The sequence below is a fragment of the Myotis nattereri genome (assembly GCF_964212035.1).
Source record: "Myotis nattereri genome assembly, chromosome: 3".
Taxonomy (NCBI): Eukaryota; Metazoa; Chordata; class Mammalia; order Chiroptera; family Vespertilionidae; genus Myotis; species Myotis nattereri.
This window is the reverse complement of record NC_138077.1, coordinates 90,538,738-90,566,624: the sequence shown is the minus strand read 5'-3', so window position 1 is coordinate 90,566,624 and position 27,887 is coordinate 90,538,738. Positions and strand designations below refer to the sequence as shown.

At 38.0% G+C, this 27,887-nt stretch overlaps 1 protein-coding gene across 4 annotated transcripts in view; it reads left to right on the top strand.

Annotated features, from left to right (window-relative positions):
* The first annotated feature begins 597 nt into the window (after window positions 1-597).
* Window positions 598-27,887, top strand: part of CADM2 (cell adhesion molecule 2) — a 1,196,033-nt gene continuing 1,168,743 nt past the window's right edge. For 2 of the 4 annotated variants that reach the window (XM_081086797.1, XM_081086795.1), the window contains exon 1: window positions 598-1,554. In XM_081086797.1, the coding sequence (XP_080942923.1) occupies window positions 1,494-1,554 (61 nt within the window). In that variant the 5' untranslated portion in view covers window positions 598-1,493. The remainder of the gene's footprint in view (window positions 1,555-27,887) is intronic. The other 2 variants (XM_081086798.1, XM_081086796.1) reach the window with 1 other exon arrangement.

Genomic DNA, 27,887 nt, shown 5'->3' with positions numbered 1-27,887 from the left:
CTCGGAGTTAAGTACTATTATTATCCCTGTTTATAGTTGAGGAGGCTTCAGGTTTAATCGTCCAAGTAAAATTATCAAACATTATGGAGCAAGAAGAGACAGTATGGTACATGAACCAGGGTCTGCCTGATCCTAGTAACGACTGATACTGTCACCCACTAATGAGGCTTTAATGAGATGTATGCCTAGACTAAGTCAAAACTCTGGAGAACAACAACAACAACAACAACAAAATAATTTCCTCCACCCCTAACTTGTTCCTTCCCTCCACACAAGTTCTTGCAGGCAGTAGGTGTGCCAGTCCCAGTTATACTTAGCATCTCCCACGCCCTCTGCAATTTTCCCTTTTGCTGCTGGGAGCGTCAGAGAATGGTACTGCAGCTGGTGAGTGGGCAGGTGCAGTCACCATCTGCTCTAGGGAGTCCAAATGCGCAAAAGAACTTCGCACCCAGGACTTGTCCCAGGCACCAAGGATTCCAGAACCTGCTGGGGACACGGCTAACCCCGCCCCCTCGTGGTGACGATTGGCTGAACCCTTCCCAAGTGCAAAGCCATGATTCATGAAGACGGCTGTCTTTTCTGCAAGTTTTAGGACGAGACATCTCTGAGGGTGTGAGACCCGCCAGGGGTGTGTGAATGGGGGCTTCAGTTCTTCCTGCCCGAAGGGTCCTTGAGAAGCCTGTTTGTTTTTCCCGGCGCTTGTCTCCACCCAGCCCTTCCTCTCACTGGCCAGGACCGGGGGGCGGGTGCGTTTCCATTGGTCAGGGGGCGGTGTCTGTCTGGCCAGGATGAGGGCGGGGCCTCCGCGGCGCTGAGCTTGCCCTTGTGTCTAGTGCGCGGTAGAGCTGCCGCTGCTGCTGCCGCCGCTGCCGCCTCAGCCGCCGCCGCCGCCGCCGCCGCCGCCGCCGCCGCCGCCGCCGCCGCCGCTGCAGCCGGAGCATCCGGGAGCCGCCGCCGCCGCCGCTAGAGCTGCTTCCACTGCTCCCATCTCCCCTCCCAGGACCCCGAGACACCCCGAGCGCGTGCGGCGGCTGCTGCTTGCATGCACCCCCTCTCCCTCCGCCCCTCCCTGCCGTGACCTACCCACTCCTTGCAGCCCTCGTACGCACCTTTTCCGACACCCCGGCATCCCTGCACCACCTGCTCGGGCAGCCCCGGCAGGAGCTCGGACTTGCTGTGCGCGCCGAGAGGAAGGCGAGCCCCGACCCCGTGCCTAGCAGACGGGCTGTCGCGGCTGCACCACCAGCAGCAGGAGGACGAGAGGAAACTATTTCGCCCACCGCAACCCCATTCTGCGGGTCTGCGGGTGCTTCGCCGCTGCCGCTTCTGCTGCCGCCGATCCGCGTCCGCGGGTTCGAATACCGCAGCAGCGGGGACCGTGGGTCCGGCGGGCACCGCGAGGAGGACACCGGCGCAGCCCTGCACTCCGTTGCCCCGCTCACCAGCAGATCCTTGCCCCCTGGTTCCTTCCCCGACCCTTTAGAGAAGGGACCATGATTTGGAAACGAAGCGCCGTTCTCCGCTTCTACAGTGTCTGCGGGCTCCTACTACAAGGTAATCCCCGCCCCGCCGGGGAGCATCAACTTCACGCCCATTCCCCATCATCCCCACTCCACCCCATATTTCCACTCTCCCCACTTCGGTCCCCCGGTCCCCAGAGATGCCCACCCCCTCCCCCTACTCCCCTGTGCAGCAGGGGGCAGTGGCAGTTTGCTCCAGCCCCTCGGATCTACCGCTGGCTCAGCCCCGCTCTCCCAGCTGTCAGCCCCTCACGCGGCACCTTTCGCCTTTCCATTCACCTGAGCTTCCTATATTTCTCACTCCATCCCCGCCGCCACCACCACCCCCCTTCCTACGCCTTTTGGCTGGCAACTTGTGCCTTTTCTGAACATTCCACCCTCTCACCACCACCCACCAGCCACTTCCCACATCACGCTCCTGACCGACCCTCTCCATCTCTTGTCATCTCTTTAACCTCCCTCCTTTCGGGTCGCCTTTCTCCTTCCCCTGCTTCCCACCATCATCATATCCTGTGTCTTTAAAAAGTGAGTGAGAGTCTGGGAGCGAGCTACCGAGACGGCGAGAGGCGAGAACAGCAGCAGCGGCAGCACCGTGTGCATTGCAATAACATCCCGGGGGTGTGGGGGGCGGCGGGGGGATGTGTTGTGAGACTTGTCATTCACCTAGCAAGAGAGGGGGCTGTGTTTGGGATTTAAAAAAAAAAGAAGAAGAACGAACGAAAGGAAGAAAGCGAAAGAAAAGAAAGATTTTTAAAAAGGAGAAAAAGACAGAATGAATGAATAAACGGGGGTGGGGGGTGGGAGGGAGGGAGGAGGGAGAGAAGGGGGAAAACAATTAAATGACCCAAAGCCACTTTATCAACAAACCGACTTTTTATTATTCAGTCCATGTGGTTTTCTTTTCTTTTTCTTTTTTTCCCCCTTTTTTCCCCCAGTAAAGAAATATATGCATCCTAACAGTTACTTTCTGCTCGGGGTTTTCGCTTAGATTCCCGACCTCTCCATCCGCTCTCTGCCGCTTCTTTCCGTAATTAATGCTACCCTTCCACGTAAAATGTGAGCACCCCTAGGACCGCAGTGGAGGGAAACTGCACAAAACACTGTGATTATGCAAATCCCTGGGTTTGGATGCGGAGGGACCAGGGAGCTGAGGTGCACTGTCCCCCAGACGCGCTTTTGGAGGAGGGAGGGAGGGTCTGTGGGCACCGGGAGGACGGCGCTGCTGGGGAAATAAGCGGCGGCGTTTGGAGGAGGAGTGCACGGGGAGAGCACACTTTGGGGTGATGGTGGAGGCGGAGGCGGCGTTCTAGGGCTCAGCGGGCAGGGGCTGTAAGGAGGAAGATTGTTGCTTTGAAGGGAGTCGTGTGGGGATTGTGGTTTGAGTGTGAGATTCGGGGAGAATGGATGTGAAAGGATGGTCGATAGGGTTTTTTTTAAAGCTAGGTGACTCTTGATTTCTCCTTCAATCTTTGCCCACCTCTAACCCCTCTGTCATTATTTGTGTATGTGCGGAAAGATAAGTTGATCAAATGTATGTGTCTCTGGGTAAAAGGAATGTGAAAGTAAAGCACATGTAGACCCACAGGCGTGCAAAACCCACTTGGCCTTTGGAGGATTTAAATGAGGTCAATGAACCATCTTTCAGCAAGTTCTTGGAATGCATCCTCTCTCCTATCCTCCTCCGGGATACAGACCGGGACTGTATTTTATGTATGCATATTTATGAATATGAAAGAAGAGCTAGTGGACAGAATTTTCCCGAATTAACTAGCTGACCTTGCAGAGGTATTCTTTAGAATATTTTTGTGGCAATCTTGTGTATTTTATGTTGGATGTAAATTTCAGATATGTCATACGCCCGTAATCCCCGAGAAGGCAGACAGCCCATTCTTCCTGCTTAGGCTGGCTCGTCCCATTTCCCAGCGCTCACACCCCCACCCTCGCACAAGTAACCCTGGTAGCCGGCTGACACGTTACTTGGGTTTCTAATCGGTGCTGAGACACCCTCCCAGAGACCCCGCTTCACCTCTCAGTAACTTGGATTTCTCAGCCCCTGTGTGTGTGTGTGTGTGTGTGTGTGCCTGTGTGTGTGTGCGCGCGCGCGCGAGTGTGTGTGTGTGTGTGTGTGTGTGTGCTCGCGCGCGCTCCCGTGCTCGCGCCACGCCGGGTAGAGGAGTGTTATGTGGGGAAATCAGTTAATTTGGTGATTGTGATGAAAATTCGACACCGCTGGATATGTTTTCCTCGCCAATCTGTGTGAGCTGGCCCCAGCACGTCATTGCACACACTGCCGGGCTGGGGCTCGAAGATTATTTATTATAGAGCGTGTGGGCAATGGACTGCACTTGGGGGTCATCTCCTCTCTGCCTTCAACATTTCCCTGAGAATTGTCTATTCAGTGCACTGCGAAATAACTGTCTGCCCGTGCCTCTCTCGCTCTCAGCCCGAGGAGGATTTACTTTCTCTACCCGGAAGATTCCATCAGCTGCATTCTCTCTCTCTCTCTTTTTTTTAAGGGCATGGGTGTCTTTTATTAAGTATGTAAACCACTGATTAAGACAGTGTCGCTTTCACAGCCAACTGGGGGTGGGGTGGGAGGCATGTGGGTATGCCAGGGAAAATGCACCACTGCAACCAGCAGCAGCACCAGCAGCAGGTCCAAATAAATAAATAAGTGTCCGATACAGCAACCAGGGAGAGAGCACCAGCCCAGTGATATCTGTGTACTTGTGAGCATCTCGGATCAGGCCATATTAATACACCAAAAGAGAGAGAGGATTTAAAGAAGAAAAAAAAAGCCTAGAAGGGGGAGGGGGTGCAAAGCACCACTGGATTGTCTTCTCATGTTTATGGCTGCCTCCCATTTATCAAACGCTGCTCCACAGGCACATCACACTTTGTTGATACTGTCAGTTCTTGCTCAAACAAATTGCTCATGCCTTCCTTGTCTTAGTCTTGTCTGAAAACATTGCTTCGGGGCCCAGGCTTATGTTTCTCCCACCGCCCGACTGTTTTATTAGGACTTGGTGAGGTTGTAAAGGGAAAGCTTATTTCCAGGACACAGATGAAATACTTAGCAGGTCTGTCTTTTCTGTGTGCAGGGAAGGCAGGGTGGTAGGGGCAACAGTGAGCAACTGCCTTTGGCTAGGGGGAGTCTGCTCTGCCTGCTAGCAGTTATGACTAGGCAAATACTATGGGCAGTCTACAGCTTCTTATTTTTAGTTTTGTCAGCACTATCATGGTATCCGGTTACTTCAGTTAATACCAATCAATTTATTTATCCTTTGTGTTATTATCCACTTTCTTGCAATATGCTTTATTTTATAGAAGAGGACCCGTTAGGACATATCTCTGTGTTTTCACTATTTTATATGTCACCATTTTTTTTTCCGTTTTCTGAGAAGCAAAATCAATCTTCTGACTTGTTAATGTGTAGAATGACAAGCCAATGGTGAGAATCAAGTCAATGCTATCACGCATTAAAAAAATGAATAAAAAGAAAAAGCTTAAATCGTTTAATTCTAAAACACCTATCAATTCATCCCCAATAGATCTTTATGAGATAAATGGTTAGCAACTGAACATGTTTCTGATTAAAGTGTAACTTGGGATTAGACTACTTAGAAAAAATTTGATTTGGTGTTAAGCTATTTTTTCCTTTTCCTCCATCATCGACAGAGGAAAAATCTGAGGTAAGAGCAAGGAATCCGTTAGAGAAATGAATTTCTTTAGAACGAGGAGTGAAAAGCTTGCCACCTGTAACTAAGACCTCTCTTGGCTGCAGAGTAGATCCAGTTCAATAGCTAACCCTTGCAGAAGCTACATCCCTTGCCATGCCCGAGGAGGCACTGCAGAGATGGAGACTGTCTTGTTGAACCAGGAACTGTCCTAGAAAGGATGAAAAAGAGACAGGGCAAAATATAACCAGAAAATAGACCCAAATTTTGTTGAGAACTTTATTTCCTTTTTAGAGTTTATCTCATACAAAAACACATCCGACACAAATCCTGGGACTTTTGTTTTTTTAGTTAATTTTTTGTTTATTTGTGTGTTTTCTTTTGCCCTGGAACATTCTGGTAAATGGTATATTATATTCAGAAAGAAAGATCTTCAAATTAAAGTTCAACTGGACATACATATTGTTTGCCCGAGTATGTGTATGTGTCATTAACTTCATATATATATATATATATATATATATATATATATATATATATATAATTTTTTATTGTTGAAAGTATTACAGATGCCCTTTCTTTCCTCCTTTGATCCCCTCCATCCCTTTCCTGCCCTCTCCCAGGCCTTCCCAGTACTATTGTTTGCCCATGGGCTATGTATATATGCATATAAGTCCTTAGGTTAATCTCTTCCCACCACTCCCACCCTTTCCCTCTGAAGTACATGGGGAGTATTATGCTAAATGAAATAAGTCTGACAAGTATCACATGATCTCACTTATATGTGGAATCTAATGAGCAAAATAAACTGATGAACGAAACTGATCCAGACACATTGAAACATGCATCTTTCTCTTACATTTTTATAAAACACATTATAATATAAAATGCACTATGTACATTAAATAAAATAGATGACTTAATACTTCCTAAAATCATGTTTCTCCTACTATTTTTACCTCTCTATGTAATAACCTTAGTCTTGTCAAACTTTAATACTGAATGCAGCTCCTGGGAATAGCTCTCTCCACCCTTTTTTGATTAATAGCTGTGACTTTGAAAAGTAGAGTCTGTATATGACTATAACTTAAGAAAGCATCAGACAGTAATTAAGAAAATCTCCCTGCAAGTATGAGGGTTCTCTGGACTAACTTTGCATTAAGATATGGCAGCTTACTTTATTGTCTTCTCCCCATTTGTACAACTGTTAGAACTCTGGGAAATTAATATGACAAGGGTAAGCATCAACTGAGATGGCCTCTTCCTGCCTTCTCAACTAGAAGTAAGGTACTTGAATACTATTTGCCCCACATTTACATACTGAAATGTCATTTTTCTTAAAGAAAAAATTACTTAAATCACTTCAAGAGCAAATGGAAGTGCAAAAATGTTGGAAGACATCCTAAGCATGCATTTTAAAGTGGCCTAAAATCAATATCAAACTATATCAATTTTATTTTTAAAATAAGCAGTCTATGGGGTATTATATGATTGAGACAAGTAAGATTTATTTATTAGGAAGGACTTTGGGTACATTAATACTATAACATAGGCCTGGCATATTGATGTTTTATTTGATCGTGCTACCATGCATTCTATGAGATTTATTGAAGAAGAATTCTCCTTTTGATACACTTTGTAAACCTCCTGGGTAAAATTGTCCATTGCATAGCAGCTGGCTGAACAGGCTGAGGGGACAGTGTGAAAGGAAATCACAAACCAAGGAAGCAGAATTCTCCAGCTGACGTCAGAAACCCTTTGTATGATGGGAAGACACTGGGTTGTTCACCCTCTAAAATGGCTCTGGTGCCCAGGGGATTGTTCACTTGAGCTTCCTGAGGACAAGCCCCAAGCCTTACCTATTCAGCCTTCGTCTTCTATATTTAGTAGATGAATCATAAATAGTGCTTAGTTGAAAATAGGTATGTCCTAATTATGATGGAGTTAAATCGTCCCTTCTCTTCATAATATATCAGCACTCATACTTTGTTAAATAATGTACTTGAGTTAATTTTAACATTTTATAAGCTATATTAATTTAGGAAGCAGTTTGCCTATGGAAAAGTAGCATAGCAATAGCTCTTGATATAAATTTGTAAGTGAATGCAGTCTGACCAGTTTTTAACATTTAGTTTCCAGACACATTTTTTTTTTCTTTACAAACTCCAAATATTTTGCATTATATTAGATTGCAAACTCCATGAAAACAAAAATTTTTTTGAAGGAGGGCATGATTTAAATTTACTGATTTAACCTAAAACATTTAAAAGGACAAGTTCATTGCCACCATTTTATTTGAAAATGTCAAGCATTTTTGGAGTGCAGTTTTGTAGTACCAAAAAAGGGCATCTTCCGCACATTCCTTGTGTAAGGAGGTGGGTGAGGATTAACCTAGAGCAGTGGCAGCTGAAGCCCCCTGCTGTGTGATGATGCAAATGGCATCTCGGCCTAATGTGCTCTGCAGCGCGCAGACACACACACAGGAAAGCAGTCCTGGGGCAGGAGTGAAATGGGGACTCTTTCACAGCCTGTAGTGGACTCGACCGACCTTCAGCTTTTATAACCAGAAATGATCCAGAAAGTATTTCTAATCACGTGAGCTCATGACCAAGTAAATGAGAGAACACCTATTTTGTTTAGAGATTAATGTAATAAATAAATCCTAAAACAATTATCATTTTCATCAAATGAATGGTGAAATGAATAGTTTTTGTGAAAACTATCAGGAACCTGGGTCAGTTTAATGAAGATAAATAGCAAAGTTAAAATAGGATTTCTATGCAGTTGTTTACATGTGGTGGGTCTAATCTATGTTGGGCTAGGAAAGGAATCATTCTCTTGGCTTTTTTTTTTTTTTCCTTACTGGAACATTTCCTGTATTATGAGAATACAATAGTTTTAAAACAAATAGGGATTAAGTATTCAGTATATGTTCATATAATTTATTTAGGGTTATGACATGGAATTTGTGCTAATGTCTAATTAGTAGAGAATATTCCCACTGTGAACAATATTATTTATCACAAAGGCAAAAGCATAAAATAGGTTCCTTAATAAAAGTAAGAGTAGTGGACCAATTTTTATGGGTAGCCTATCATGGAAGCCTATCAGATAACAGTAACTGATGCAGCTTTATTTATTTTGATTCCATTTGCTACAGAACAAATAATTGAACATATTATGCATGTAATTTTTATTCAAGAAATGAGACCAGTTGATTCTGTAAATGTGCTCAGTGGGTTTCTTTAAACAGGTATGAAATTATTTTCATCTTAAAAGTATGTAGCATATTTAAAATTTAGGAAAGTAAATATTCTGCTAAATTAGGTATCAGTTAAATATTAATGCCAAAATCAGAGGTGTAATTATTGAAAAAAGAAATATTCCTCAATCATTTATCTCTATATGCACATATATACAAGTTTAAACTGTACAGTTATTTTTGGGGCTGAAGGATCGCTTTATAATTTTATCAGTAATCAGAGTTTTGGGCTCCCAGGAATAAAGTGTAAGGAAAAGGCAAGAATTTGTTTGCACTCATTATTTTCTTTTACCCTGTTTATGAACGTTAACAAGTCTATTTTTAAAATAAATTTCCTTAGGTTGTAACAATGGTTAACTTTTCTACTTTAAAAACACAGAAGCCAGGTTTACAGTTTCTGAATCTGCAGTAGAGCTGAGCTTTTATTCTGGACCTTCTTTTGTGCTTATGAAACTGAGTGATGAGAACCTCTGCTACCTGAATAGACCCAGGGCTGAGGTTGCAAGGAGATCTGCCAGGGACAGGGCTGGCCATTAATTATTCACATTCTATTTTAGAGGACTTTGAAGTAAATATTAAGGCAGTCATTATTCAACTTTGGGGATAACACTTTCTGACTCAGCAAATAGTTTTCACTAGAATATTTAAATTATATTTCAGCCATTTGAATGCTGGAGGGGAAACCCCTGGTAACTAATAGTGAAACAGCTTCTCTGGGGGCTAGATATTGACGTGTCATTAGGGATTGTTTAGGAACTAAGAATAAGCATTCCTTTACTTTCAGGACTATCAAGTCTTAAAGCTGAGTGTGTTTTAAGTCGTGCAAATATATTTCACATAAGAAAACAAAAGTCCTTTTATAGGTCAAATCGACTCCCTAATAAATTTATATACATGGCAATGGTTTATTTACAGTAACTGCACATTGTTTATCTAAAGTCATCTTTGGGAACACAGTGAGGAAGCACCTTCCTAACGAGGCTGTGCTGCCGACTGCTAAGTGTATAGCTGCTATATTGATTTGGTATAATTTATAAAGCCAATTCATTTGTTCTTGTAAAGAAATATTTTTAGCGCCTTTGTTAAAATTGTGTGCATTTAAAAATGCAAGTGTCTTTCAAACCCTGTCTGAAACATCAAGGACTAAGATTTATAGTACATAAAACCTGTTTTTACTTTCTTAATAAATGCATGCATTACACTAGCTTGTCCTATGCCCCTAGGGAAAATGTTCATCACACCTGTACCTTCTGTTCATGATCACACCTTATACATCCCCTGCTTTTCAATCTGAAGTAGTATTTAGGTTGCAATGAGAAATGATCAGAATATTTATATTTAACATCAAATAAAATGTGTGATAAGTGTCTTATGTAATCGTCATTCCTTTACTGCCATCTACTTTATGTGCTGAAGTCTGAATAGACACTTGGCTTCCTTAACACTCTCCAGGGATAAAAAATCTCCCCCATTCCTGACCATGCTACCGACCTGAAAGACTCATTGAAAGAAATTCGCAGGGAATGGAGAATAAAGAGAGGGAGTATTGCTAAGACATATATACTGACCACACAGAGTGGGCGTTTTTCCTTTCACCCTCCAAGGCAGGTGCCCAATGTTTTATGTAGCAAGGTTAAATCATGTGCAATGTGCTTTCACTTGTTTTTGTTATTGTTATTGCATATTGTGTGAGTTCAGCCTCCTTCGTCTCATACTAAAAATGGCAAAAAGAGGAGGGAAAGAATATAAGACAGCCAGCCAAACACACACAGAAATGCCTGGCAAAGCCTACTAAATTAGCATATGCTAGGCTGACTATTTCCCTCTGTTGTTACATAATCCCTTTCTAATAGGAAATCAGTTCTCATTCTTAACCCTTTCAGGAGGTTTGGAATTCTCCCACTGTTATATTTTTATTTTGCTTCATTTATTTTCTCGTGAATTGTATAAATCATCTATTGAGGGGCTTTGATGTCAAATTCTTTTTTTTCTCTCTCTCTCTTCAGTCTTTCTGTATACAAATGTTCCATTCTGTGCCCAACTTCAGGATTCAAGAATCAACTTTTCTATAGCTTTCACTGAGAGGATCTAATTAGCATTTTAGGCTCTCTTTACTCATGTGCAGCTTTCTTTAGAAAATGTATTAGTTCTATGAGGTTCCCCTAAGGATTCATAATACTCTGGTTTGTTACATGTACTGTGATATTCAGTGTGCCTTAATTATGCACATGTCCTCATTTCAAAGCCTTTTCAGGGATCATGTGGGATAGAACAGGGGTCTGGCTGTAAATTCAGTGTCATGTATTTATGTGTAGGTGGTATTCAGAGAAGGATTTTTCTGAAGGCAATTATATAGCTATGACTCTAGTACAGCAAGCAGTTACTCACATTTTCACTTACTAGTTACCCTGCCAAGGCAGAATGAAATTCACCATTGTGATACATAATACAGTATCTGTTATTTCTAAATAGTTCCTTGCACTGGGAATGAAGTACAATAATGAGTGAATATGTGTATCTCTTATCCTGAATAGGGATCGTTCCTTTCACTCTCCCAAGCAAAAAGAAGAATCAGAAATTGTTCCTAAATCAATACTCTATTCCCTAACTAGCCCATTAACACATTTTGCTATGGTGGGATCTCAAAGTTATCCTACTTATTATTTTAGGCTATAGATTTTTAGATCATATTAATTGCCTGAGATCTTCATGGGCTGCCAAATGTCAGTGTGTTGCTAAACTTGAGACATTGTATTTTAAGTTTTTGATTTGAATGCAGTTTGGAAAATTGTGACAGTATAGAGAAACATTGAACTCATTCTCAAGCATCCTGTGCAGAGGGAGGGAAGGAGGGAAAAAGGGAAGGAAAGGAGGGAGAGGCTGAGAGAGAGAGAGAGAGAGAGAGAGAGAGAGAGAGAGAGATAGAGAGAGATCTTTTTAAAACAGGGAATTCATTTGTGAAGGAAGAACTACAAGAATTGGCTCATTTAGTATGTCACGATTTATAAGGAGGATGTTTTCTTACATTGCATGAGATTGAGGGTGTATTTTCATTAATTGTACCTTTGGCATACTTGTATTCCTCTGTGTAGTATATCAAAAATTTGAGTTTAATTAGTAAATATAACTGTTATTCTTTCTTTTATTTATGACTATTGTGATAAAAACATTTTATAAGTTGATACACTAACAATTTTAACCAATTTTTATTTCATTTTATACAATTGCATTATTTTTGAAGCCATATTATTATTAGTGGTATGTTAATAGTTACTAGTATCCAGGAATGCATAGGAGACTTTTTATTATGATATTTTTTAACCAGAATCTGATGTATTTGTTTTAGTAGACAAAATAATGCCATCTGCCTTTTATTAATTATTTTAAGCATTTATGTCTTTTTAATTAACAAGAGAACTAAACATTATTTTGTCTATGCTATCATCTCTAAAACCCCTTTGTATATTTTTATTACAATATTTGGAATGTTTGGTATTTACCTACCTGTCTCTTCTCCTGGACTATAAACCCCTAACGTACAGGGTCTTAGCCTTCATTTTATCACAAGGGCCTAATCCAGTGTCTGATCTGTGCCTTTGCTCAATGTTTTCATTCACTGATTGATTAGTTTTCTCCCAATCCATTTAATCTTGACACATCTCTTTAATTGGATCCAAATAATACTTAAGAATTTATGTTAGAACTGCCAAAATGCCAATACAGTATACAAGAACAGAATAAATATTTGCAATGAATTTTCATTTGTATGTAATGTACAGAGGACACAAATAGATACTAAGAAACACAAACAATTATAAATAATGACATCCTTCACAAAAACATGGAATCATTGCTTTCGCTTACGGTAGGCAGTTCAAATTTGCACTGAAAACATTTGCCTCACAGCTTTGGATCTCTCCAATTTCCCTGGGCTTTATAATCTCTTGTCTTTCCCCCTCTCCCCCCCTCCCCACCACTTACTAAAGATTTATATCCTAGCCTCAAAAATATTCCTGATGACGACTTTGGGTAAACAGGAAGCCAAATCACCTTATTGTTCTATTTAGGGTAGCAGGTAATTCTGGATAAATGTATAAACAAAGAGGAATTACAAACTGACCTTGATCTGCCAGATTATCAGTGTGGATTGACCTGCTTTTGTTATTGCCAAGCTATAGGGTAGAGACTCTCTGAGTAGTCCCTGAAGTACAGATTTAGACTACATTCTTCTCAGTGGAACTGGGGGAGTTTTATCCTTTTTTTTTTTTTATTTAAAAGGCCTTTTAAAGAAAATCCTAAATACTGATGTGGTGTTTTTGTTTGTTTGTTTGTCTTTTAATTTTGTTTTGTGTTTTAATGCTTACTCATACTCCTGAGATTGGAGACACATTTTCTGTGGCTGAATTTGATTTATTTCTTTTTTAATATTAAAGGACAGTGGGAGGTAGGCTGGGAATGGGATCTGAACGCCAAAGGAGAAAAGACTTTCTATAATTTGTAGTGACTCTATTTCCACAGAAAGTGTTTTACAAATGCTTTTCCTAAAAATTATCAGTGAAATGTAGCTTTTCTTAAAAGTCATTTAGATTTTCTTCCAATTAAAACATCAATTTTCCTGATTTTTTTTTTTTTACTATTTCATGACTCTTGGCATTTGAAAAGATATTAAATAGGCTAACTTTAAGATTTACCTGATGCCAGGTGCTGACATTATTGTGTCATCCTTATGCTGAAATACATATTCAGTAAATAAAGTAGTTTAAATGAGCTCAATTTATTAGGCATTATTGCCACTTTAAGGAGTTGATATTAAGAATTACACTCCCCTATAGCTTCTGTTAGTAATATCATGCTTTATGTTAAAGTGTGTCAGGACGATACAACAACCACAGAAGATTAACCTCCTGTATAAAGTGACTGTTTAACTCTTGCTGATCAACTTTCGAGAGCCTAGTGAATAAAAGGAATGTAGCTTGGGAAGCAATTTTTGTTGACTATTTTACTGTTTTGATGTGACAAAAAATTATTTCAGTATGTTACTGAAATAATTCTATTCATTATATTGAGGACATTCCTATAAATCTATTATTAGGTATGAAATACTTTATTTTATTTTATTTTATTTAAAAATATTATTTTATTGATATCAGAGAGGGAGAGGGAGAGAGAGATAAAAACATCAATGATCAACAAGAATCATTGATAGGCTGCCTCCTGCATATCCCCTACTGGGGATCGAGCTCACAACTCAGGCATGTGCCCTGACCCTGAATCCAACCATGACCTCCTGGTCCATAGGTCGATGCTCAGCCACTGAGCCATGCAAGCCAGGCAGAAATGGCATATTTTAATGTTTTATGTGTAACCACATGGTACCTGAAATACTAGAAATATGAGGAAGAGTTACACCTTCATATTTTTCAATGTTTTTAGTCATAATGATTTTTCAATTTGCTATAAGAAGGACCTTACCTGTTACTTTAAATGCTAAAGCATTTCAGACCAACATTCTTGTCCTTTTACCATATTAAATATGATACCCATAATATTCATCAGAAGGACATTATACTAAGTGCATTGTCTTTATAGAAAGATTTGATGTTAACTAGCATGAAAAAAGTTATCCTATATAATGAAAGGCTAATGTGCAAATAGACCAAGCGGCATAACAACCTAACAGTCAAACAACCGGTCGCTATGACATGCACTGACCAACAGGGTCATGCACGGAACATGGTGGTCATCATCAGCAGGCGGCAGAGCACAGGATATGGCGGGCATGGGCTGTGGCGGGATGGTGGAGCAGGTGAGCCAGGGCGCCAGACCAAGGCGGGGCACTGGTCACTGTCATTAGGGCAAGCCTCTGGTGGTTGCTGAAGATTCTTTGCTCCCTCATGCTGCGGTCCCACCTGGCACTTGCACCTGCTGCTGGTGCTGGCCCCAATCACTCAACGCTGTCAGCAGGTGCAAGCAGCAACAGCTGGCTCTGATCGCCCCTCAGGGCTTCTCCACCTCTCCCTGCTCCTGAGGGGCAATTGGGGCAGCATCCACCTCTCACACCCGCTGCCAGTGACAGCCCCGCTCTCACCCACTGCCAGCGCCGGCCCCATTTGCACCTGCAGCTGGCGCCCAGCACCGGTCCCGAGGTCCCGATCTCTTGGCGCTGTCAGCAGGTACGAGCGGCGGCTGCTGGCCCCCATAGCCCCTGAGGGCTTCACCTCCCCCTGCTCCTGAGGGGTGATCAGGGCAGCAGCTGCTGCTTGCACCCACTGCTGGCACAGGCCCCAATAGCCCTGTGCCGTCAGTGTGTGGGAGTGGCAGTAGTGGGAATGGGGCTGCCTGCAGACAGCACCTGGTGCTGTGGCGGGAGCATGGAGGATGGACCGAGACCTGCCCCTGTGCCCACTGCAGCCTCATGGCCCGCAGTTCCTTTAAAGGTGCACAAATTCATGCACTGGGCCCCTAGTGTGTTCAATAACATTTATGAATATATTGTTGAGTCAATATATTCTGCTTTATTTTTTAACATAGAAGTGCTATGGGTGAGATAAGACTAATGGTGTGGTGAAGCTTCATTTCGCCATATCTTTTCACTTCCATGGCATACCTAAGATAAAGATATGGGTAGAGAAATAAGTTCATATATATTTTAGATATCTGGTATAGGTCATAAAGTCCTATTTGTTTTAATGTTTTGTTTTGCTTTTCCAAACTATTGACTATGCAAGTTCAGACTACCAATAAAGCAGAACAGATTATTTTTGAAGGATATGATAGCAAAAAAGTAATTTCGTAATGCAACAACTATGCTTGCAGGTTGGGTATGGACAGGTTGGGAAGACTAATAATATGTATCTTTTAATGATGCTTTTAGTATTAAATTACAGCAAATTCAATCAGGCATTAAGGATAGTTTCTCCTAAGACCTTTGTAACCTGGGTGTGCCAAGATGAAGAATGGACGTGATTTGGTGACAGAGAAAGAGTGAGTGATAGATACTCCTGATTCTTGAGTGGAACACAAGCAGCGGCTATGCCAAACTACAGTCAGTGTGGAAGTGGTAATGAGGCTGGCCTGGTGGGTGTTCTTTATTTTGTAGTGTGAGTTCTCTATTGTGTAGAGGAAGTGATATCATTGGACTACTTCAGGCTTTGATTTGGGGGAATGTTTGCAGCAGCAAGACATAATAGTAGGAATCAAAGGACCTGAATTCTCATCTAAGCCATGCCACTATTTTAGACACTTGGGGCAAGTTACTTCTCCTGCAGCTCAGTTTCTGCGCTGCAGATTCAGGGATTGGCACCACATTCATTCTTTGGTGATGTATTGTAGAAAGATCTTATGGATGATTGCAAATGTAGGAATAGCATGTTATTTTCTCTTTTCACTTTCCCCCTCAGGATATTTTATTACATTAACTGTGTGCTCTTAAAATACCTTTCCTAAAATTGAATTTTTATATCTACCATGCATTATTCAGTATTTAAAATTTTTACACATGTAAAGAGATTTTTATTTTGATACATATGACTGTATACATTTCAGAATCTTTCTTTTGCTGTCAACAGGTTTTATAAATTAATTTTGTAGTTATCTGAGTTGGGGGCATACATTTTTTTTCTCATGAAATTACATCCATACATCAGCTTTGAAAACTAGTAAATTGTTGCTCCATTAGTCATTTTTATTATTAGGAAGTAGACTGAATTAAGTGTAATTTTGTGTTCAATTTTGTTTTTCTGTGCATTTAATCTGTGTTTGTGTGTATGTGTGTGTAAATTTTTACAATCATTTTATTTTTCATACTCTTTGGCTTGCGTAAGCATAACTTGTTCATTCATTGATTTATTTTTCAACAAATAAATGTTTGAAGGCAGTGTTATAAATACAAATGAACAGGATGGAAACAGTTTCTGCCCTTATAGAGTTTATAGTCTGTAGTCTAGTGGCTGAGACACAGAATAGGCAAGTAAAAATATGTAATTGTTTTTTTTCCCCCCTGAAATAAGCATTCCATTTTTTTCAATAGCAACAGAATGTGGGTATATCAGTGAGGATATGAAATCATTAGTTTACCAACAATATTATAAATTCACTGGGCTTTTAAGATATTTATTTAAGGTTGGATTAAAGAGCTCTCGTTTCTCTAGTTTGTTATCCTGAAAAACACTCTCAGTATGATGCCAGTTTATTTTATTCTTTTATTTTTATTAATACAATGTGAAAGAAGGTGACAAGTTGAACAAGAAATATTCAAGTATGCTCCATTCTAACTGATTTGTTCAAGAGGATGATTCATTTAATTTCATAAAGGCTCAGTGGGCCAGAACAGATGACCAGGTCAGCTGAGGGATGTAGGGGAGAAGAGGTCTGCGAGAAGGATCTCAGTAACAAGCAACAATATTTAGTTTTTTAGAGCTGACGTTCTGCTTGAGCAGTTTTGATGTTACCAGCGACAGTCATTTAAAGAGCTGTTGATGCCTCAGGGAAAACGTTTTTTAAGTGTCCTATCCAGGAACAATGCTGCTTGTATACTGTCATATATATTAAAACTCTGGCCCTTGCTTATATTACAATACATTGTGCCTGATTAAAGCCTGCACTACTATGATATTGCTTCTTGAGAGTGGATTAAGTGTTGTTCCTGAAATCTTTTGTTTCTTGCTCAGCCTGCTCTGAATATGATTGAAATATCAATTACATGGTAAACAAGGCTGGAGGACAGATGAGAACACCATTTAGAAACTTTTAACAAAATACATTTTATATACAATTACTTAAAATGTTAGGAAATACAAAATCATATGAATGAGCTGCAAATATTCTGGATGTTTTTATATCACTTCTTTTAGTATTTAAGTTTGACTGATGACCTCACCTTGGAAATGATGCCATATTTTTAACAGATTGTATGGCAGTTTTGAATATTACTATAGTGGTGTTTGTGGAGTAGGTGAAACATATTTTGTAGTCAGTAGAAGAAAACCTTTTTTATATATACTTTGGAAATCATAATGGTGGTGGTCTAGCACAGTTATTTCCAGCCGGCGTGCTGTGGCACACTGGTGTGTCCTGATAATTTCTAAAACATGCAATAGCTAACTATTTAGTCAGAGCCACTGACCTCTTTTCCCTTAGATTGTCAAATAAAAAATGACAACAGCCAACACAATAATGGCTGTCGGGTGTGAATGAATCAAATTTATACCTTTTTTTTTTTTTGTCAGACCGGCCAAAAAATGAAATATATTTTTTTGGTGTGCTGCAGAATTCCATTAATTAGTTTACCTATGCCATAGAATGGGAAAAAAAATGAAAATCACTGGTCTAGCATGTATAGTGACTCTATTTAAATACTTATTTATCTGGATTACATACAACAGCACAGGGTACAGCTAGAAAAACCTCAGCTAAAACATTATCTTTAATTTTGCTCTTTTTAAAAAGAAACTTTAAAGTTAAAGCAGTTCAAGTAAGTGCCCTGTTGCAAGCGATAAAGTGCAAAAACATAGCTTTCTACTGAATGACTTAGCTGAGAAATATATTCAGTTTTCCAAAGGATGACAGAGATTCATACGTATTTAGAAACTTTTGCAGAGGGAACTAGGTGGTGCTGTTCTGTCATCTTTGTGCCTTCGTGGCTTCTTGGGTCCTGTTCTGGATCCACTTAACACTTTCATACAATAGGTGCCTTAGGTAAGGTCCTGTTTGGTCTCCTAGTGGCATTTCTTTTTACTAACTAAGTTTATATTGCTCTTGCATCTTTGGTTTCAGCAATATTTTTGTACAGCATAAAATACTTTCTTCCTAAGTAAAAAGTTATGTCACTGTTTACTCATTTCTTTAACACTTAAGACACTATATTAAATTATGAAATCTTCAGATATTTATGTGTTTTTAAAACCTTGGTACTTGGCTATTTATTTGCCAAAATGTTTACAATGTAATGGAGTCAGAATTTAAAGTGGTGAATTTTGGTACATATTGAATTGATTTAGCATAAAAATGCCACAAAATATATAAGCTCAAGGAAAACACTTTTATTATTTGAAATACTAAAAATTGAATTAAACCTTTAAACAAAAGAAATGAGAAACCTTTCCCTGAAAAGATATTGTTTGCTTAACTTACTTCTCTGTAAAAAAAAAAAATAGTGACCTCAATTAATCTGCCAGTTAATCTTTTCATGTTTCAGGACGTCCTTAAGTTAACTGTGCCTTCCAATGATCTGGTGGTATCTGATAGTTCAAGATAAAATAATTCACTTATTTCAAGGTAAATAACAACAAACAAAGTTATTTCACTGTCCGTTTATATTTGGTACACTGGTGCCTCTGAAGTATATCTTCTTGGTAAAAAATACAGCTTCGTTTAGATACATTTAGGTTTAAGAAATGCAGATATGTAAAAACTTAAAGGGATTGGATTTTTTCAATCAACATCATCTTGTGTTATATAGGAACAATTGTAAGTTATGTGTGTTAATGATTTTAAAATACTTTTGGAGAAGAGTATCCCATATAATTTATTCTTTAATGATAGTCTGGATGTAAAATAAGGATGAAGTACTTAGAGAGTTGTACTTATGCACCACAAGTTCTATATTTTCAATGGGGACAAAAATAATTTATATTCTTTATTTTTGATATAATAGGTCTTCCTTGCTAGTATTTACATTAAACAACATTTCTGTTTTACCTTGATAGGGAAATGAATTTTTTTGTAGAAAACTCTTCGAATTTTCTGTTATCTCAGACATCTTTTATCTGTGGAAGACAGAATCAATACGAATTTCTTCCATGGCATGTCATCCTAGAATTCAAAGAGATAATCTCTTGAGATGAACATCTTAATCTAGACTAATAAGCCTAAGTGAAAGTGCTGCTAGACTTCTCTGCTCACGTGAGGCCTTCTGGCTTTCTGAAATAAATGGAAGTTGCAAGTATTAGAATGAATGCCAGCGGTTAAACCCTTGACAAGTAAGAGTTCAGTGAGGAGAAACTGAATAGGAGAGCTGGGATTATTCTTTCACAAGAAATGCCTCCATTTTCTATCAAATTAAATTTTCCTAAGAAAGATTAGGTGACTCTGTTTTACTGTGCCATATCCTTAAAATGTGAAGAAACCTGGTGATGAATATATACACATTTTGAGATTATATAAAAAGTTGGTATTAATGTTTTGGGTTTTAATTATTTGTATTACAAAAATACTTTCGAAATTTATGACAATAAAGTTTGGACTACACAAAGAAATTATAAAAGACACTCATATATTGGCTATGTCTAACTGCTCAGAAACATGCAGTATGATAATGAATGCTCTAGTTTTTGAAAGTTGAAATTTTGGCAGTAATGCTAATAAAAATATTCAACTTTAATGTATTAGATATTAGACTTATTTTATGGCAAGTTAAATGACAATATCATCAGGAACAAAATGTTGCAGCTAGCCTATTTTAAAAATACACCATACTTCAAGTAAAGCATATTTGGTGAAAAAATATTTGATGACTGAATATATTTCAAAATTATCTTCCAGAACACAGCAAGTCTGTAGGTTATTTTATTTTTCTTAAATGTCAAAAAAAAAATGAAAACTTGTAGCTCTGGTAACAGCTTATTATTTTAGAAGTAAATTTAGAAGGGAAAAGACTAACATATCTCTAGCAATATGTTTTCTCCTTGGATTGAAGCTCCAGAATTAACACCAAAATTTATGCATTTTTCATAATTTCTCGTCATCAATAGTTATTTCTTGAAGATCTAGTATTTAAATAAAAGAGGCTTTCTTCACAGTTATTTTTTATGAAGACTAATCTCAGGCAGTGTAGCATGAGCCATCCACTGTTAGTAATCAGTGGCAGGGGACAGATTCCTTGGCAAGTCTTTTTTTTTTTTTTTCCAGGAGCTTCATTGTATCTTTCTAAATTCTCCTTTGGAAACTTCTGTAGAGGTTTCTTTTCATCTTACCATGTTTTATCAATGATGAAAGATTTATATCTCATGGATCTAAAGGTGTTTTTCACTTTAAAAGGTAGACTAAAGAAAAAACACAAGAATAAGTAAGGGATTTCTGGGTTTCTCTTGAGATCAGAATCAGATAGCAGAATAGGTGAAAAAAATAAGCAAAGGGAGAAAGATGGTAATTAGGAGAATAAAAGCAACAGTGTAACGGAGAGGATAGATGTAGATCTTTTTACTCTTAAGTATAGTTATCTTCATTAAATAGATAGAAAATATAATCTTCATAGAGGCTTGATATAAAATTATGGTTGATATCAACAAATCAAGTTTTGATGGACCCAGTGGATACAGACATCATACATGCTTGGTTAAAGAGATTGGAATAGAACTATATACAGATTTTGAATGATTTTGGTGCAGCATGCCCAGAACCTAATTGTAGTGGGGCAGGACAGTAAGGAATTCTAACACTGCAAAACGCAGGTATAATTGATTTGACCCACATTTGACCCAAAAATAACTTTTTAAATATATCTCCCCTATTTGGTTTAGTAAAGATCTAATTTGTTTTAAAACAGCTCTTGCCAACTACCCAGTCCCTAACCCTGCCTCTGGCAGGCAAAAAAATAAATAAATAAATAAAAATGAAAAAAAAAAAAATAGTACTCTTGTCCTCTAGTCTTCCTATGCTGCCATTAATATGACAGGAAGGGATGGAATGCAATATTACGAAGTACTTGCCTTTTGCTGGTCAGTCCCTGGAGAAACGCTCCTTATTGTGGCATTGTAATTTACAAATTGTCAACTTTTTCAGAAAGTTTCTTATTCTGGTTACAAATGGGCAGAGGTGAAACTGGGAAAAGCAATGAAAGAGAACAGTTTTAAAACAGCAATGGTGCCCCGGCTGGGTGGCTCAGTTGGCTGGAGAGTCGTCCCTTATACCGAAAGGTTGAGGGTTCCATTCTGGTCGTCAGGACACATATTTCAGGTTTGATCCCTGGTTGGGTCAATGTTTCTCTCTCTGTCTTTCTCTCTTTCTCTGTATCTCTCTCTCATCAATAGAAACAAACTCTGGTGAGGGTAAAAAAACATGGCTTAATCATTGACTTATTTTCCTGAGATATTGATTTCAAAACAAAACCCCCCAAAATTTACAAACGCAGTTGCTACATTTAACTCTTGATGTGTCAGTCAGTAGGCATTTCAAAGGAAGCATTGCTGGATTGAAATGAAAATATTTAAAATTGGGGAGAAGTTGGCATTTTAAGGAGCCATCATCCTTATCCAAATGTTTAAAAATAGTAAGGATATATGCACCCCTATGTTCATAGCAGCACAATTCACCATAGCTAAGATTTGGAAACAGCCTAAGTACCCATCAGTAGATGAGTGGATTAAAAAACTGTGGTACATCTACACAATGGAATACTAGGCTGTGGTAAAAAAGAAGGAATTCTTACCATTTGCAACAGCATGGATGGAATGGAGAGCATTATGCTAAGTGAAATAAGCCAGCCAGAGAAAGATAAATATCACATGATCTCACTCATTTGTGGGATATAATGAACAACATAAACTGATGAACAAAAACAGATCCAGAGACAGAGAAGCATCGGACAGACTGTCAAACCTCAGAGGGAAGGTAGGGGAGGGTGGGGGGAAGGGGAGGGATCAACCAAAGGACTTATATGCAAGCATATAGGCCTAAGCAATGGACACAGACAATAGGGGGGTGAGGGAATGAGTGGAAGGGATGGAGAGTAATGTGGGGATAAGGACACATATGTAATAACTTAATCAATAAAGAAATAAAAAAATACAAATGTCTAAAAATAAAAATTTTGAAAGAGAATAAAGGCACTTTCAAAAATGTTGTCTTCTTTAACTTAAACAAAATTAGGTAGTGTAAATCAGAAAGATGTGACCAGCATTTAGAAATGAAAAAGGTATATTTATTAATGTAAACATCAAGAACTTAATTTATCCCTGGCCAGTTAGCTCAGTTGATGAGTGCATCCCCAATATGCTAAGGTCGGGTTCATTCCCATTCAGGACACATACAAGAATCAACCAATGAATGCAAAGAGTAGAACAACAAATCTCTCTCGAAAAAAATCAATAACAAATAAAAAAAAAGAAATTAATCTAAATGTGCTAATAATGTAAAGTAGTCCCCCTGACATTATTTAAGACAGTGTCACTATCAGAAATTATCTTGTCATCTTTTTAACTTGTTTATATTTTCTGCCTTTTCCATATAGACACTAAATTGTGAGTGCAGAGTTTTTATCTTCTCCTTCTAGAATATGGTCTGGCACGCATCCCCGATGAGCTAACTGGCCAGGGCTAGATTAATTTCTTGATGTTTATACAAAATTGTTCAATACACTTTTGTGCATGAATATACATCATGCTCTTGATTTATTTTTTAAATGAAAGACCCCTGACTTCTTGAGCAACTTTCTATAGTGAACAGAAATCAAATTAACTCTGTATTTAAAATATACTTACCTGTATTACTTATGATTAGTAAAGTTGTTTCAGTCCTTTTTTAGACACATCATAACCAATATTCTATTATGGATTTTTATTTGAGAACATTTTAAGTTTTGCTTATTGCATTAGGCTTGAAATAAAACACAATACTGCTATTGCTCATTGACTAAAGGAAAATAGAACAGGATATTTACTTGCTGAAACACCATAAGAACATTTTTTAAAGTATTAATCTATTTCCTATGTTAGCTGTTAATATGACTGGAAGTGATATTGCTGCTATGTAGTTCAGATGTGTGTGTGTGTGTGTGTGTGTGTTCTTTATCTGAAATTTGTTTGAAGTCAGGATATTATAACTTCATTATGTGAAAAAATCAAACCAAAGATCATAATAGGCCATAGGGGAAATTCTGCATAAGAAATCTGTTATAGCAAAATTGGATAAAAGTTTAAAATAAGCTCCGTGGTCCTTTAGATTTAAGCATGATCTCATTCCACCCTCTTTATATCTCATGTCAGAGCAGCAGCTTATGTAAATGGAAAGTCCAAGGAGTTGGGCCTCAGGAATCAGAGTTCTGCCCATGACTGTGCCACAGGAAACAGCTTCGCTCTCGAGGGGTCAATGCTCAGAGGGTGTCAGACTTGAATCATCTCCAAGGTATCTTCAGCTTGAAGAATAACTCCAATTCTGCAGGGAAAATAAGTGGATATACTTTGCAAAGATTAGGATATGATAATGTCTTTATCATTAAATGGAGTTTTAGCTAAACAAGTGTTATAAAATGATGAAAGAAATTTCTAGTTGTTTATAAAGTTCTACTGATGAATTTATTATATGTGTATATATATTCATAGATTGAAATCTTGGCATATTATTGATATAGAAGTATATACACAATAAACCTGGTAGTCATAATTTCATTTGTTTAAAAATGTGTGTGCATGAATAAGTAATTCATCACATTTCTGACCTTTCACCTTATTCTTTATAAGGAGACATGAATAACTAGAAGAGGGGTCATCGAAGAAATCTTTATTTTACAAAACACTTCTAAGAAAAATCTTAAACTATTAGAAATTTTCTCCCGTCAATGTTAACGGGAGAAAAAAAATAACTCTGATTCCAGGAATAGACTTCAATAAGTGAAGCTACTTTTACACTAAGTGCCATAAACACTTTTTAATATTTGTTAAGGCTCAAAACAAAGATAATGTTCTTAAACTACTTCAAGAGTACTTTAGACTTAATTAAGAAATAATTTCCACAAAGGACTACTAGACATTGAAATAGAAAGCGAAGTGAAGTGAAATGCTTCTTGGTATTTAAAAGGATCGATACCTTCTTTTTTTTTTCATCTTTATTGGATGATTTAGAAGTGTACCCTCTTAAAGATAGTGTAAGAGAACTGAAGGGCCTCAAATCATGAGATATAAAACCAGTTTGCACAAGTTGTAGCACATCTAAAATTTCACTTTTACCAAATAGAATTTGCTCTCAAGAAAGCCAAATACTTGTTATTTCCTTTGTATTTCATTAAATAAAGTTGCATTGATTAATTTAGAGAGGGTTTCATAACTTCTAACCATAATCATGCAAAGAGTTAAACTTGCTTTATTATGAAGCAAGGCGAATGCAGAGTGTTTAAAGGCTATCTAGAAGGCCAGTACTCAGACTAATTCACGGACAGTCCCAGATGCCTGGTTAAGCTGCCAACACAGTTGCTTTCCGAGTCTGCCAGAAGTCAGCGGCAGCTGCAGGGAACACTCTTTTTTCCCCCGTACGTACCCATTGCTAAGCTGGTGGGCTTTACAGTTGCCCCGGAAAGAACAAAATTAGGAAATGTAATTCAGGGTTATGATCATCTTACCCTATAAGTGGGTTCCAAATTAATGTATTATGAACAGCCACACATACACAGATAAGAGTTTTCGAACACATGCATGTTCTCAAATCCTTTTAGTCACATTTTGGAAAGGAACCTAGTGAAATTGCCTTCCAGGCTCAGTTCAGTTTTATTCATTTTGGGGATTCCAAGTATCATCATCCATCATCATCATCAACTTTATGTTGTACTGTTATCTGCAGTTAGAGAAACATAACCACAGGTCACAGGTGCAGAGGGTGGTATATGCTGTCTTTGAAATTGTGCAGGCTTGGCCTCCGATCTTGATTTGCTGTGTAACTTTGAGCCCATGATTTTATCTTTCTGAGCCTAAAGTATTTAACCCATCTCACTGAGTACTGTGAGGGTGAATTAGTTAACATAGTCACATACCTGGTATCATGTCCATAAAATTATGGGCACTTAATAAACTATAGAAACATGGTGAGAGAAAAAATAATGTTCAATTCTAAATTTGCATTCATTCCTCAGAATTTTGCATGCACATTGCTCATTATTTTTGCTAAAATATTTTAATAGGGTATTACAGGAATTAAAAGAAAAGGTTAGTTAATAAGAAAGATTGGAGGACCCTGAAAATAATCAAAGATAATTTACAGAGGATATAATATTCTTTTATTTCAAAATTCAAGCTTGTTTGGGCAGAAGCACTAGAGAAAGGAGGAATACAGAAGGCAGAAAAAATAAACTAATATAGTATATTGCTGTTTGTAAATCTACAAATAAGTATTGAGAGAAAAGTGGCAATAAAATGTTTTTTTAAAATATATTTTTATTGATTTCAGAGAGGAAGGGAGAGGGAGAGAGATGCAAACATCCATGATGAGAGAGAATCATTGACAGGCTGCCTCCTATACACCTCCTACTGGGGATTGAGCCTGCAACCCTGGCATGTGCCTTGACCAGGAATTGAACTTTGACCTCCTGATTCATAGGTCAATGCTCAACCACAGCAGTAAAATGTTTTAATAGCAGTATTCTTTAAAGCTAAAAAAATTGCATTTTGGATACTCTATAGCTAGAGAAAAACTTGAAGAGCACTTCATTTGAGTATTGAGAGCTTCTACTTGCCTGTTTTGCCCACCCTCTCTCCCTCCCTTTCTCCCTTTCTTTCTTCCAAGTAAATGAGAATGTATTGCGAGGAGTCTTTTCCTTTGTTAAAAGTATTAAATGTATTCCTGGAAAGAATCATCTACTTTTCTATAGTTGGATTTCAAAAACTAAATGAAATCAACTACCAACAACATAGCCAACAACCATGCTACCCAGGTGGGAGCTGTTGCCAAGGTCTATGGAGTGATCACATGCCCTCACTTTTTCAGTTTGAAGTACAATTATGTTTCAGTGGAAGGCATTATTTTAAACCAGGAGGGAAACCCTGCTCACATTGTCTCATTTAACTCTTGTTTTAAGCAAGGTTTACAGAAAATCCACAACGTCTAAACTGGATCATTTAAATAATCTAATTAAAATTTTAAATGGACATCCTGGAGCTTTGCAGCTGACATGCTATGCACACATTTGGGTAACAAGATTTATTATTTCCCCTCTCTCATTGACTTTTAGTTGAATAAGAAAAGTGTGGATTTGTTTGTCCTTCTGATGTTTCACTAAAAGTACATTTTCTTAGTGAGAAAATAACCTTTTTCAGAATTCATCATTTTCAAGGTCATGGAATATGCACATTGGCCAACTATTTTTTTTACTAAATGAAATATTCATTTATGATTTTGGATGTAGCCATAAAACACCCACATGATTTTTAATTGAGTGAATATTATAGAAAAGGCAAAGAGGATTTTGTGGTTATCTTGGTTATATGTGTGATATATATATATATATATATATATATATATATATATATATATGATGAAATATTATTTTTGTTCTTTTATGGAATTCTTCAGAAATTGAGCTGGGGTTAAAAACTAATATTAGTCTAAAATATGAAACTAATTTCTTAATAGACAATACAAAATTACTTTTCTGTACTAAAATAAAATAGTTTAATTATTAAACACAAAAAGTATGCCAAACACTAAAACATGAAATGGTAATGTGTTATACTAAAATATAAATACACATTTCAAAGCATACAACTTTTTGAAATGTCACTTTATTAAAGTGGCTTTTTATGGTACTCCTTTTGAAATGAAGTAGTTACATGTGCACATATTCTGTTTGAATATTAAAGCATTGATACTTTATTTTTCTATGTATCATTTTTGTGCTATAACTATAGGTCACTGCAATGGATAGTAAAATGTCTTTCATCAGTTTCTTATTCTGTAACAAATATTTTGGAGATTGCATCTTCTAATCTCTAAGTGTTATCCTAAACACAAATCCCTATAAAATCTCTTTGTTTCTTCTCTTGGAGAGTTCTTATCTACATCATTTTTTTGTTGTTACTCATTGAAAATATATATATATATATATATATATATATATATATATATATATATATATATATATTTAATCCTGGTGTAGTCATTTGGAATCTTACTTTATGCCTGGAATTCTACAAATATCAATTTTTAGAAAAAAATTTTTTATGAGAAATCCAATGGATAACTTTAAAGAGAATATTGATGAAATAATACTTGCACACTGCAAGGAAAACTTCTTGTGTGTGTGCAGAGTTTTTAGAGGTGTCAGAAATTGTGGTCTACCTTCCTTTCTTTCTGCAGAGAGCCAAGTAGAAAATTAGGAAAAGAAGAGCAGTGCTCTGCACACAATGGCCTTCAGTGAATATTATTGATGACTAGACACCTGCTAGGATGTAAAGGTGGTTAATCCATATTATTTTGCCTTTTACCTTGTCAAGTCAGACATGGCAGCCAGAAGAGTTTTCTGTCAAACATTAGCCTTTGCATTGCATTATGATTTTTGTTTTCTATTCTTGAAATTTCAATATATAACACAATTGAGGATTTAAATAATTTAAACATTTTTAGCTGTATGAAGGTGAGCTGAAAAAAATGTGTTCTCTGAATATCAAAATATCCAGAGAGTGTGACATACGTAGGTACAGTTATCAACTTCCTAAAGTATTTTTATAG